Source organism: Actinia tenebrosa, unplaced genomic scaffold (assembly GCF_029948245.1).
Source record: "Actinia tenebrosa isolate PJP-AT-01 unplaced genomic scaffold, QUT_ActTen_1.0 PGA_scaffold0__85_contigs__length_37466705, whole genome shotgun sequence".
NCBI lineage: Eukaryota > Metazoa > Cnidaria > Anthozoa > Actiniaria > Actiniidae > Actinia > Actinia tenebrosa.
In genome coordinates this window covers 33,685,717-33,700,086 of record NW_028292569.1, presented here as the reverse complement: position 1 = coordinate 33,700,086, position 14,370 = coordinate 33,685,717, and the positions used below count along the sequence as shown (strand labels likewise).

The following is a 14,370-nucleotide window of genomic DNA, read 5'->3' as shown; positions in this document are numbered from 1 at the left end:
TTCTCATGAAAACACATCATTTTCACTAGTTAAAACTCCCCAGTAACCGATATAAATTTTCTGCAAGATGAACATATACACTTTATTACTTTTTACTACATAAACCTATTCTCCTATTAATTAATATTAGCACTAAGTTCTTAATTCCGCCCTGTCTGAAAAGCAGGCCATTTAAGCGTGACAACGGATCGTACCAACTCAAGGGGGCTTAACGCGGATTCCGGTCTGCAATACAAATTAAAAACCGCCAAACACCAGAGATATTGGAACAAATGGTCAAATAAATGCATTTCAATTTTTCCACCCTAGAATTTCTGATGTTATAAAATTGAATATATATTAAACTGGATATCCGTGACAACTAGAAATTTGCGGGCTACAAATTGATTACTGTACCCCGTGAAAATTGTTAATTAAACGTGGCGTACATACGAGTTTACTTTTGATTAGCTTGATTCGATTTTCACTTAGAAAAACCACCCTTTTTCGTGTTTAATGTTTAACACCTGCTGAAATAGACTATATTGTTACAAATATTCTTACTTAGCTTGATATGGATTCTGTGGCACATTTTTAGTTTTTGTTTGAACTAAGGTGTACGAAAAAATGGGTAGACAGCCAGGTCAATGAATTACGTGAAGAGTGATCAACTTTCCTGCTGTGTGATATATAAATCAACATTTCCCGCCTTTTTCCTGTTTTGTGCTTTTTCGTGATCTTCAACAAGGACCAATCAGACTGCTTGTTAGAATGTTTTTGTCAATAAAGGATCCAATGGTAGGCATGGATATAATATCAATATTCATAAGGCACGTGGCACAGCTGTGAGAAACAAAAGATCAGACCTCCAACGGTGAAGACACACTTTCATCATTGATTTGATTACAATAACAAATTCATAATCCAGTTGAAAACCGGCCTTTTATTTTCATTTTCATCAGCCACGTCCGTCAAGCAAACAAACGACGTATTTTGACTTGGAAAGTTCATCTGGATGCTCGGAGGCTCTACGTAAATAGAATGGGAACAGGAGTGTGTTTTGAATATGAGGACAATGATGGACCTTCCACTATTCTCAAACAAATGAACGTTTTTCGCCAAGATAGTTCGTTCTGTGATGTCGTCTTGTCCACTGATGATGGCATGGATTTCAAAGCCCACAGGGTGGTACTTGCATCCGTGAGCGAGTACTTCAGAGCTATGTTTCTTAGCGAAATGAGAGAAAGTCAACTGGATAGAATCACGATCAAAGAAGTGGACTCGAAATCACTGGGACAACTCATTGATTTTGCATATACTTCAAAAACAAACATCAACAGTGCCAATGTGGAGATGATCCTCTCGGCTGCTAGTATGCTGCAATTCATCAAAGTTGAAAATGTATGTTATGAGTTTTTAAGAAAAAATATTAACGTTCCAAATTCACTGGCTATATGGAATCTGGCAGATCTTCATGGAAGCACGGAACTTTCCATCCTTGCTGAAGGGTTCATACGTGGAAATTTCACATCCGTTTTCAAGCACTCGGATTTCGTTACTTTGTCTCATAAACAGTTAATTCGTCTTTTGGGACATGATAAATTGAATATAACATCAGAAAGCGCAGTTTTTGAAGCAGTTATGACTTGGGTACGTCATGACTTGGAAACTCGAGAAACGTACCTCGCAGAGTTACTGGAGCAAGTTCGATTTCCTTTGCTGACACGGAAATTTCTAATCGACACTGCCGCTAAAGAAAATCTCATCATGAATGATCCGCTGTGTCGTAATTATGTCCTTGAAGCCATCGACTATCATCTAATCCCAGAGAGGCGAGACAAGAACAAGACGCCCCGTACTATTCCTAGAGAGAAATCGAGCCGTGCTGTTTATGTCGTTGGTGGCGAAGGTAATGTGCTAAAAATTAAATCAATTTAAAATTTCATTAAATTTTTAATTTTTGAATGAAGTATTACAAGTAGGAACACGTCTGTGTGCCATGAGGATATCATATCAACCGTTTAGTGATTGTGTTGATAAGATCCCTACTAAGAATAGTGATAATCTTGTAGCGTTGAGAGCAATTGACCTGGGGGAGCGAATTTGCGGGTCACACCATAATTCGCCCTTTTACGATTAGGCCTAATGTCATAGGTCTTTTGCATGATGGATTCGTCCTTTAATTTACACTTTTGTTTCTTATATAAAAATATTTTCCTCGAGAAAAAATAAGAACTGCTAATGAACTGAACAAAAAAGCGACAAGGATATTGGTAAAGTTGTAGTTAGCGAGCATAATGCAAATGTCCTATTCTTTGTTAAATGTTGCGCATGAGAAGGCCGATATGGATAGAACTCAAACAAAAAATCTTACTCTCTAGGAAATGACACGTGCTCTGAAGGTGTTAAACATTACGCCCAAGCTAATAAAAGGGTGCACTAGGGGAAAAAAAGTTTTGATAGGATAGACCAACTGCATGTTATCTGTTATGAGAACGTTTTTAGACAAAGGGTGTCGTGCCGATAGGAAATGCAAACTATGAAACCCGGAAATAATAATTGTAGGGTTTCTTCAGTCCTTCGTATAATCAATATTTTAATTCTTCCCTCGGTGCAAATGAATAGTTTGGGAGGTGCGCATGCATAGAGAGCTTTAGATTTTTTATGCTTTTGTCCCGACTTGCAAAGCCTGGTTCAATTAGAGCGGATGCAACTAAACCGTGAAATAAAATCAAACTAAATACTAACTCTGAATAGTATCTATTTAGTGACTAATAGTCACTATATTACTCAACCAGAACATTTATTAAACAAAAGACACAAATGGTCTCTTGCCGTGTGTTTGTCTTTGTACGATGAATGTTCTGGTTGAGTGATAGCAGCTATTAGTCACTAAATAGATACTATTAGTTAGTATTTAGTTTGATCAGAGGCAACCTACGCATGCTCATTAACAGTACTTGTCTTTTTTCACACGTTTGATGTTTTTGTCCCGACTTACAAAGCATGGTTCAATTAGTGTCGGAGTCGGTTAATCAGAGGCAACATCATACGCAGACCCAGTAGTGTACTGCTCATTAACAGTACTTGTCTTATTTTTTCACACGTTTGATGCTTTTGTCCCGACTTACAAAGCCTGGTTCAATTAGCGGCGTCGGAGTCGGCTCATCAGAAGCAACATATACGCAGATCCAGTAGCGTGCTGCCCATTAAAAGTGCTTGCCTTGCTTCACACGTTATTGATTCATAATATATTGTACCTGTGTATGCTGCTTCCGATTTGGATTCCGACGCTACTGCATTTTCGAACTCAATCGCGCTCCATGTGCCTTGGAAGCCGGATGCCACTGACAGTACTAATGAACGATTGTTGGGCCATGCAATCATAGTAATTAAATATGATGCAATCAATATCTATATAGGAGGGCCATGGGTGGTGGGAAACTGATGGAATCTAAAATACTTACCAATTACCAATGTCATTAGGCAGAAGGTTAAAAAAATTATAGAAGTATGTTTTTAAGGGGCGAGAATTCCACTGATATATATCGACTAATATAAAGCCGGGGTTCCGACATTTTCATTACTATTGAGATACTTGAAAAAGTTGGAAAATACATGTATTTCTCGAGAGAAAAATAAATATAATGAACAGCACCTAATGTTTGTTTCATGATGCTTCGAGTAAAACGGATGTACATTAACATCGCCTATCAGAATGCAACACCGTTGTCCCTAACAACCTTCTACGTGCATTAATTGCAATGACCATTGGAATGATGAATAGTTTTTGATATTATTTTTCATTCAAGCTTACCGTCTTAGTTCCGAACTTTTTTTCTCGCAATAAAAAATAAAGACACTAATTTTCCTATCTCATTGGTTTCTGGGGTGCATGTTATGTCATATCCGCCATCTTGGTTGACGATAAGAAAGCATTCATTGCTTGATGAAAAACAACTGAATTTTTGGTATAGTCATAGCTAGTATACTATGATCTGAATTAAGGAGTTTTTAATTAATTTTCCTTAAAATGCCACCACTTACTCAAAAAAGCGCGCTCATACGTATAACCTTTGTTAACCGGGCAACCTCTATTTAGTGCCCAGCTACGCATGCCCCAATTAAGACCGGGTGCGTTATTGTCAACAATATCGTCAGTATAGTAGTCTCGCATTCGATGTTATTCCAAAAACAGTGTATGCTGAGATTCTTGTGTTTTGAAGGACCTCTGCATATATGACATTCGGTTTTTGAAAGACAAGGAGAAATATTACGGCAAATATGACCTCTGCATCTCAAGATAGTATACACCCTCCTACGTGATTTTAAACGAGTGATTAGTCGTGTTTTCAACGTAAAAAAATTAGAGCTAAACCTAGATAACCGCTTATTCATTTTATTAGACGTAAACTGAAAAAAAATCTGACACATTGTTTAACGGGCTGGTCAGTTACCATGGCTCTGCTCCCTATTACTAATGCTTAGCAGCTTTGCGGGCAAAAAGTTGCACCTAGCATCTATTTCGATCGCGCAAAAGGTTGTCTGTCCACTAGCCTCAATCACTAAGATTTTATATAACATTCATCTTAACTACTATTCTTTATATTCAAATAGAACAAGGAACAGTCCTGAACACCGTCGAGTGCTTCGACTTCAATGACAAGAGATGGTCTTTCGTTGCGCCAATGATAATCGCGCGAAAGCAAGTGGGGTCAGCCGTACTTGATGGTCAGCTGTATGCTGTCGGAGGAGTGAATAATGACTATGCGGATCTTGTGACTGTTGAGTGTTACAGCCCTTGTACTGGTCAGTGGACTTCGGTTGCTTCACTTAACAAATGTAAAGGTCAGTACTAGCAGTACTTAGTAAAGATTTCGTCATTATGTCAAGCATGTTAAAAGGCCTATATATAGCAAATACTTAGTGGTTCGTAAAAATCAACATGTGACTTAAACGTTGTGTGCATAGAATATTGCAGTGGTAGTGTGTGTAAGTAGAAAGTGTCTATCGGCGATAGCCTGAAGGCTAACTCCTCCAGACATGATTTTGCATGCACTATCGGGGGGGGGGGGGGGGGGGGGGGAACCTCACAACCTCAATAGCCTCGCTCCTTTACAACACCCATAGGGATAAACTGCCAGGATGGTCACAGGCACCCAATGACCCCCTGGATACGCCCATGCAGTACTGACAGTTTGTTTGATCTATTACATATAGGTTCTCTAGCAGTGGTTATCCTGGAGGGTTGGCTGTATGCAGCTGGTGGATCACACAACGGCTCCGCTCTCAAAACCGTTGAACGTTACGACCCAATACAAAACGAATGGACCCAAGTAGCTTCAATGAGACTACCCAGAAGCCACTTCGGCCTGACAGCCCTTCAAGGACGACTGTACGCAGTCGGCGGCTATTGTGGGATCTCGGAGATCGAGCACGTGGAATGCTACGACCCTATGGCCAACAAATGGGCAGACGTCAATGGACTCAACAAGGCTAGAATGTCACATAGTGTAGTGACGTATGGAGAAAGGATTTACGTGATTGGTGGATCTAATAGCGTTGGGGTGCTGGACTCTATAGAGAAGTACAATCCAGATCTAAATCTATGGTTGATCATCAGGAATACAATGGAACCGCGTAGTGGAGCGGCTGTTGCTGCCGTGTATGGTGGCGACGAAGCAGTACAAGATCTATACATTATTGGTGGACAAGACTACCATAAGAGAACGATCAACTCCGTTAAAAAATTAAACTTGAAATTTGCAGATTATTCGACTGCAACAGCCCCTCCTTTGATCTTTTCAAGGGCTTTTGCTGGGGTCGCTTCAGTATGACGAGAAATTTCGTTCGCCATTAGAGACATTATCTATTTGTGTAATAGAATTGTTGGACACTTTCACTAGACTTGTATTATCCCAAGTCAGTTACAGTTCAAGTTATTACATTTATAGTTGTAGTTGAAGTCTTGGCAGAAATTCATAGTTTCGACTCAGATGATAGCGAACCAATCAAAATTGCAGTAGTTTTCCCAGTGGAATTAAAATCTTGTCCCACAAACAACTACACGATATTTGTTTTAAAGATTACAGCAAAGATTACGAGGCAATTTTCTTTTCTTTTCTCAGAACATGAAACAATTTAAGCAACTTATGATTATTTTCTGCAATTTGTTTTCTTCTGGGACATAGCAATGGTAACTAAGGGGAGTCGGAGCTATGAATAACCTGTCTCTTCAATGACAGCAACAATAACAACAACAAAAAGGGAGAACCGGAGACTTGTTAAAAAGTACAAGCAACTCCCAATTATTTTTCTCGTATCTGATTATCTGCTTGCCATTCCCAGCTGTTAAAAATAATGCGTGAATGAATTCTACTTAATAAACAATTTTTCTAGATTAAGGATGAGGATTTCTGACATTGAGATTTGATTCACAATCAACGAAGATAAATTCTATGAAAAAAAGCTTACAATATGCATGTACATAAATCATACTTTTGCTTTTTAAGAAAATAAAGCTACATATTTGGAGCACTTTTTGAAAGGGAGTTTTTATATGCATACATAAGACATTTACATGCGAGATATATATCTATTTCGTTTTAAATCTAAAACAAACGAACAAATATTTTAACAAATCATAATTTTAAAAGCATAAATTACACAAGTTCAATTTCTTTAAAAAATTAGTATATTGTAACTAGTTTATCACGAACTAGATTAATAATTTAAAAAAATTCTAATTCGAAAACCTTGTCCTATTTCTTTCTTCTCAAATCAGTATTGTCTGTGGATATTTTATAGTTTAATTATTTTCTACAGTGCAGTACTATTCACACTAGATATTCAAATGGGAACAGGAAGAGAAGAAAATAAAAGAAAAGAAAGAGCTGTGAAAGTCATAAACGGAGATTATTTGAGTGTTATCAATAGTCCCCTTCACAGTTCCCTGCACCATCTTGAAAGGTAGCCGTGCCTTTGAATCGAAGCGAGATGAACGGTGAGCTTGCAATGATAGAGGCATGCAAATAATTGTCTAAGGTGTTAAAAAAAGGTTTCTATCATTGCAAGCTCACCGTTCGTCTCGCTTCAATGCAAAGGCACGGCTACCTTTTAAGATGGCGCAGGGAACTGTGAAGGAGACTATTATAGGTTTGATTTTAAACCTGGTTCTTCATCAGTGCATTACAGATGTAAAATGTAATTTAAAAAAATCTTTTTAGCAACATGATGGCCATTTCTTTCAAGTTATCTGTTTGACCGCAAATGCCCCAAAGCACTACGGTGCATCTGATGCACAGCAACCTTTGCATTATTCTAAGTTTAACAAACACAATACATTCTGGTGTAACTTTAATACACTCAAGGGTAAAATAATTTTCTCATTTGGTATTAGCTACGAACTAATCTGTAAAGGTTTAAGATTTGGACAAATGTCTTGTGGACTGTGATGGAAAATATCTAATAGTACTGAAAAAGTACTGAAAAAATTCACAAAAAAAGTACTGAAAAAATTCACAAAATACTAAGGCAAAAGACATTGCTTTGATAAGCCCCCTGCAAAAGGGCCTCAATAATTAGGTATATAGGGGCTAATCAGAATGTAGAATTTCTGACACATGTATTATAGATGAATCAAAATGCATTAAATCCTCCTCAGAGAGGCACAACCGTTTGCACTTTGATATTCAATAGGCCCTTTGCAGCTAACCAATCACGTGCTGATTAATTCACTGAGAGCAAATGAATGAACATCTTGATTCCCATGGGTGAAATTTACTGGACTGCAAACAAACTTTCTACTACCTGTTTCGAGAGATTGTAATAAAACGGCATTTCGTAACACACTGGATACGCATGTTTTCATTCAGTTCTTTACGAGCAGCTAAAAAGAATCACCAATTTAATATAAAAACAAAAATTTTGCAGTCCAGTATGAACACGTGACTGTTTACTGCAAAGGGTCTATTGTGCAATTTCTATTTTACAAGTTGTTTTTTATGCTTGCTAATCATGGTCAACATGTTGTTAAAAAGTCTGCCAGATAATAATTGTTATGCAATATCAAAACAATATTTAAATATTGACAAACTAAAATCAGTGTCTTACATGCATAACCTTATTTTACGTTCATTAATTGTAAGGGCCTTATGTTGTAGGTAGACCAATTTCACTATACAACAAACCCTTCTTGGCCCTGATAGACTTGTTCCCTTTGACATGAGTTTATCAGGGCTAACAAAATCTTACATTTACATTAATTTTCCTCAAGAAAATGGTCATTACCTAGAAAACAAATGAATCCATTCCAGAATAAAAAGATCTGATCAATGGGACCTTTAATTTAAGCTTGTTGGTCTTTTAAATGAATGATTCTTTTTACTGGATCCCATTTAATGTCTTTAACGTACTTGGACATGATTATTTTGTTGATACAATGTTCATCTTTCAATTGTATTCCTCATCATGTAGTTCATAATGTTTTTAGTTCCTGGCAATATTCAAATCTGCTAAAGCATCTTCCAGCTCTCTTTTCATGAATGCTACTCTCTTCTTTTCACGGGATAAAGAATCTGTACAAGAGAAAAAAGAAGTATGACAGGGTTTTTATTGGTCAATGACCGAGCAACTTTCTCTGGCAAAAAACTACCATGATCTTCAAGATCCTATTATTTTGAAACTTAATATAAACCCTATCAGGGTCACCTTCTGGTTGGCTCAATGGACTACTTTGACAATAAGGCGACCATATTGCCAGGGTGTAAAACAAAAATATAATTTCATATTTAATTTTAAATAAATAAATAAAATAAAAAGAATAAAAAGCAGAAATGTAAAAAAAATGAACGACTATAGTTAGACTCTGGTTAATGCTTGGGAGAAATTAATAAATAGAATAAAATAAAAATAAAAAGGTGAAATGTAAAAAAAAAATAGACTATAGTTAGACTCTAGCTTACAAAGTATGCTTGGGAGAATACCGCTTGGGACCATCAGTGAGTCCATAGACCCTTATTGTGGTATAGCTTGGATACAAACACATTTGTTTGTCAGCCTAGTGTTACTTGTTCCCAAGCTAGACCACAATTAACCATGTTTCTGGATCCCCCAAAAATGCTGTTTTAAGCAAATGCTTGTTTAATATCATGCAAAGAAAGATTTTTAACCCAAAAAACAATGACAAAAAGAATGGGTAATACAAGAAGTACTTACTAGATACTTTGTCGCACTGGTTCTGCAGCTGTTTTCCCTCAATCTGAGAGTCATCTGCTCGCAGGATTGCATTTCTACGTCTCAAATCCAGTTCTTCAACCTTATCTGCAAAATAATCATTCCTCTTGAAACGGCGTTCTGCTTTCCTCTCCAATGTGTAGAGATCTTTACACATAGAATGTATTTCATTCTCAAGGATACTGATCTTTTTATCTGCTTCTTCAGCTCTATCGTTCGCAGAAGCTAGGTTGGCCTTTGTTTCTGTAAGACGTCTCTTAGCTTCCTCTAGGCGGATTTCCTTCTCATCAACATCTCGGACAACATCAGCTACTCTGTCTTCGAGAAGAGCAATCTGATCACTATGATCATATTCTTTTCCTTCCATGGTTTTTCTATCCTTTTCACTGTCATCATTTTCAAGTGATTTAGCCTGAACTCCTAGAGAAACTTGATAGGTTTTGTCATTTAATTTTTCAATCCTTGCCTCTATATCTTTAATTCTATTTCTGAGTCCATCTGCTTCCATTTCAGCTATGATTGCTCGTTCTCCTTGTCTTCTCAGTAGCTTTCGGAAATACTTCTCACTTGATTTCAGCCTTTTCAATTTCTTGTCTAGTTTGCACAACTTTTCTCTTGAGGCCTTCCATGGTTCATTGGCTGGGGTGTCTGTGGATAAGAGACTTATAGATATATTGTCACCTAAGAAATGAAAATGCAAAACTATTAGTTTGCGACAATATTTAAGCTACAATGGTTAATGCCCTGTTTGAAAATTATATTTATAAATAAGCAAGTTCTAATGTGCTACCTGAATGGTCAAAATGCTGTTTCAAAAATTAATGTCATTTCTTTTTCTGCATGCTCTGAATTTGCACTTTCATGAGAAAAACAAAAAAGCTTCCACTTCAAGTCATGGCTTATGCACTTGTCATCAGCTTCCATGAGGGGGACCCCGGGCTAGACTTGGGGAAATGTGGGGGAAAGTGGGGACTTAGCCTTAAATCCTTGCCCCAAGTGGTAGATAGATAAAATGTTCTGAAACCCCATGGAAGCATTAGAGTTTTTTGTAAAGAGCTGTTTTCAATAACGTATTGGACTCTAAAGGTCTTAAAAAGTAAACGGAGGTTTAAACATTGTTTTTTGCTTGATTTTTATTTTGACTTTGATTTACTGAGATTGGGGTTGCTGTGTTTACCTATGCTTATCGTAAACTGACAACTAGTCATGCACAAAATGGCAGACACTGAAGGTCAAGTTACTGTTACTGTAGCAGCAAGTGCAAGCTTGAAACAGATGCTGATTAAGTATTTCAGTAAGAGTTTGTAGAAACTTAAGATATTATCAAATGCTCTATTTGCTATACATGTTACTAAGATCTTGTCTTTCAGTTTGTTTTATGGATTTAGCGTGTGCACTCTACTGTTTTGTGTTACTTTTGTGATCTGTTATTTCCACTCCATAATGGCAATTTTGCCCCAGGGGCTGGTGGAATATAGGGGTATTTTCTAAGAAACCTTGCCCCATATCTGGGGAAATACAGATAGGCTCAAAGCTAAGTCCCCACATTTGCCCGGGGTCCCCCTCCTCGTGGAAGCCAATTTCAAGTGAATTATCTATACATCTCTCATATTCTCAGTATCCCACATGTTGGATCAGAGTAACTTAAACAGAACTCTGTTTTATTTTTTAAAACTACCTTGTAAAATATATCTATCTACTCCAATTTGTTTTTCACTAGATTAAAATGTGTCATCAATCATCATCCCTTACACTTCTGATCAGGGTGATCAATGGTCATTCCTAACTCCTTGAATTTAAACAATTTTTACATTTCAATTTATTCTACTATTTTCTATTCTGGGTTTCAATTTTGTCTACAGTATATTTATATGATTATCTCCTAAAATAAACAGCTTGAGCTTGCAATAAAAATGCATTTCTTGTGTAGACCAACCCAACCCTTCAAATTTGTGACAATAAAAACTAAATCCGAGCCAACAGTATGAAACCGCCAAATTTACTAAATGATTATGATTATTTTTAATGTAACTCTTGAACTATAAATGAAATAATGTTTGTACGCATATAGGTCATAGTACTTGTATAGCTTGTATTTAAAGTCTTATGTCATAATGTGATACCTATTATTTTTTATAATATCACAATATGAAGTAGCTACTCTTTTATTTCTTGGTACGAGAAGTATGAAGATTATGATGGCAAGGCACTGTGCTGCATGGCAAAAAGCCAGTCACAGCAACACGTATTATAAACCTTCAGAATCAGTAATGTTGTCGATATATTATAGATAAATCTCGAGTGTTGATGCATTAAGGAAATTCTATTGGAGCTTTTGACCTCGAGTTGGTTTCCCAAAGAAACCTAGAAAATATCGAAGAATGTAATTTTGTAGACGCCATCGTCTGGAACACTCGTCACGCCATGCTCTCGGGGGCTTTCCAGTTGTTATTCTAATCCATCGAGGGGAAAATGCAATACTTGAATGATACGATTCCTCTAACGAAGCCATACTCAAGTTATATGATAGAATAGATGGAAATTCATTGTAAAGTTTAGCGATGCGAACGTATTCGTGGTAAGGACTCGATCAGAAGTCCGAAGTGTATTTGATTCAATAGAGCGAGACGCCAGCAAAAGCGTGTGCGAGCAACAAAAGCCCTTCGCAAACCTTCGAATTATAAACCCTTTGATCGGAGATTTCTAAGGGTTTCTTTTCGATTGATTCGTAGATAGATTAATGAAGAAGGGATAGCAATCATATTTGACTTACCTTGGACTCGTTTTGTAGGTAAAATAAGCTTTTTTTCAACCACACCTCTATTCAACACTACACAACAACAGCCTCCATTTGCCACAACCCTTCTTCTACAGACACTACGCATGCTCTAAGCTCACTCCGCTGGACAACATATTGGCGCATTTTAGAAGTGTATTTATAAAGTTCTTGGAACGAGAAAAACACGCCAATTACATTAAATTTTTTCTCAATAGCCTCCCTTCATCGATTAATTCTATTTTTGGGTGTAAGTCAGTTGCTGTCACTGTTTCTGCGTGGTTGTTTTGTAGTGTAGTTCCCACGCTCGCTTGTCTCAGTTCCCAAGGAACTTGCCATAGAAAAAAATATTTCCCGCCTTCATGTACGGTAAACTATGCTGAAAGCTTGTGGGTTTTACACCATACGCACTCAGTCCACACTACAATGAATATTTTTTATCTTTTTATTTAGGAAAGCGTAAAGTTAGTTTTTATATATCTTTTGCTATTCCAAGTTTTTATAATTATTTGTTTATGTATTACTTAGATTTCATTAGTTATAATATTGGTCTTATTAAATTTGAAGTATGTTGTAAAGCGCTTTTGATCTAAAGGAAAAAGCGCTATGTAAGTAAATGAATTATTATTATTATATTACAACAAATACGGTCTAGGTCTGTATTTTTCATTGTCGGATGGTCATTTTGCGGAGGAAAGGACTTGGGAAAAACTCACGTGGCATTAAAAGATTTAAGCACTTTCAAACAAACCCAATTCACATGGTTCAAACGAGCTAGCCCATCCTTATGAGCCATAGGGGTGAAAGGCCTCTATAGGTCATCCTTGTCAATTCATTGACATGTATATGCATGGTTGCATGGTGCACTGCTTGTACAGTTTCCGAGTGAGTGAGAACAGCAAGGCAAGGAAAAGGAAAGGGCATTACAGTGCGAATCGAAAAACCGTGGGCACCTTGAAATATTTTAAGAATGTTTAATAGCCAATCAGAAGCGGTTACTGTTATCTTTCCGTATATCTTGTTTTTAGAAAGAATAGAACATTCCTAGAATATTTCTAGGTTCCCACAGTTTTTTGTTTGGCCCTGTAATAAGAACCTGTGAAAGCAACCGGCTACGGAAAGGCTTTGGTAGCAAGCGCACCTTACACATGAGGGAAGGGTTAGAAATGAAAAATTTGAACGTGACATGCGTTTAGTTTCCCAAACCTCAATTTTTACTACCCAAGGAATGTTTTCCGAATAATTTATACCCAGGAGGTATCTCAGGAAAGATCTAGGAGAGACCTCAACGAACCATTCAAACCATATTTTGAAAATACATTTGTAAAAAACTCAAAACTCAAAACAAAAAAATAAAACTTTCTGAAATTGTTTTAGTCGAGACTTCAAAATATTTCGTAATCATAGTAAATTGTTTTCACGTGGACTGAAGAGGTTGAATTAAACGAAACTAGTTTCCGATGAATATCTATTTGTCGTTTTGGCGTATGTATAAAAGATTACAAGTTAGGGATTTATACCTAAAGAAAACAACTTACTATAAAAAAATAATAACATACACACATAAAACAAACAAGGGCAGGTTTTATCCGACCAGTATAGATATCGACCGTCATACATGCGTGCAATTCGGTTTGATTTTCTCGAATAGTTAGCTCCTTTTTTATGCTTGCATTGTGAAACCCTCTTTTCTATACCAAAAGTCACTAATTCCGGATCCTTTTTTACACCCTGAAAAAAGTACTCCATTCGAGCGGAGCATCCCGTACCTGAGTCTGCATAACATCCCATGCCGCACCTGCATGTTCTTAATCTTCTACTTCTTGTCGAGTTCTTCGGGAATCTATCCACTGGTTTCGAACCCGGAAATAAACAATTCTAGTGACGCAGTGCGGCAGTAAATCGAAACCTTTTTTTCAGTATTTTTGTTGCAGCTCTGAACGGACAATAACGCACAGGATAAACGTGTTTGTGCTCGCGCTGAAAATGCGTCATGAGTGTGACGATATTTCACTTCAGCAATAGCTGTCAACCTTTTTCACCTTCTAGAATCGTAGCAGAATATGATCGTGAAATAATAAAGTCACAACTTCTCGAAACCAAGTCATTGTTTATACTGTATTTGGTTACAGAAAGATTTCGTCAGGAATGACGAAAACTCCAGGAATGTAAGGTTATCAGGAAATCGGCACGTGTAGAAGCGATACAACCGAGACGGGGATTGCCCGTCGAACGAGGCCACCGCTAACGCAAACGGGCGAACAACCAGCCAATCCTAAATGTGGATACCATAAAAGGAAATGTCTCGCAAATCGATAGCGTTTCGCTTTACGTTTTTCGGAAAACTCGATAATGCTTCGCCTTTTTTCGCTGTCACCTCG

General features: G+C 37.2%; 2 protein-coding genes across 3 annotated transcripts; one reads left to right on the top strand and one right to left on the bottom strand.

Annotated features, from left to right (window-relative positions):
• The first annotated feature begins 854 nt into the window (after window positions 1-854).
• Window positions 855-6,383, top strand: LOC116307352 (kelch-like protein 3). The gene is made up of 3 exons (XM_031717546.2): window positions 855-1,888; window positions 4,597-4,827; window positions 5,200-6,383. Exons 1-3 carry the CDS (start codon window positions 1,021-1,023, stop codon window positions 5,814-5,816), a joined length of 1,716 nt encoding a protein of 571 aa, XP_031573406.1. The 5' UTR covers window positions 855-1,020; the 3' UTR covers window positions 5,817-6,383.
• A 937-nt stretch (window positions 6,384-7,320) lies between these two features.
• On the bottom strand, window positions 7,321-13,881 carry LOC116307355 (uncharacterized). 2 transcript variants are annotated; one of them, XM_031717551.2, is made up of 3 exons: window positions 13,759-13,881; window positions 9,196-9,894; window positions 7,321-8,555 (listed from the first exon to the last, which is right to left on the bottom strand). In XM_031717551.2, the coding sequence occupies exons 1-3, from the start codon at window positions 13,778-13,780 to the stop codon at window positions 8,467-8,469; spliced, it is 810 nt and encodes a 269-aa protein (XP_031573411.2). In that variant the 5' UTR covers window positions 13,781-13,881; the 3' UTR covers window positions 7,321-8,466. The 2 variants fall into 2 exon arrangements, with proteins under 2 accessions (XP_031573411.2, XP_031573410.2); XM_031717550.2 differs by lacking the exon at window positions 13,759-13,881 and adding an exon at window positions 11,987-12,130.
• Between the last annotated feature and the right edge of the window lie 489 nt (window positions 13,882-14,370).

Excerpts from the sequence above, each read along its gene's own strand:
- LOC116307352 (XM_031717546.2), top strand. The coding sequence starts at position 1,021 with ATGGGAACAGGAGTGTGTTTTGAATATGAGGACAATGATGGACCTTCC. Across the intron at positions 1,889-4,596 it reads TTATGTCGTTGGTGGCGAAG|AACAAGGAACAGTCCTGAAC; the intron begins GTAATGTGCTAA and ends ATATTCAAATAG. Across the intron at positions 4,828-5,199 it reads TTCACTTAACAAATGTAAAG|GTTCTCTAGCAGTGGTTATC; the intron begins GTCAGTACTAGC and ends TATTACATATAG.
- LOC116307355 (XM_031717550.2), bottom strand. The coding sequence starts at position 12,098 with ATGCGTAGTGTCTGTAGAAGAAGGGTTGTGGCAAATGGAGGCTGTTGT. Across the intron at positions 9,895-11,986 it reads ACCTACAAAACGAGTCCAAG|GTGACAATATATCTATAAGT; the intron begins GTAAGTCAAATA and ends TTCATTTCTTAG. Across the intron at positions 8,556-9,195 it reads CCAGTGCGACAAAGTATCTA|ATTCTTTATCCCGTGAAAAG; the intron begins GTAAGTACTTCT and ends TCTCTTGTACAG.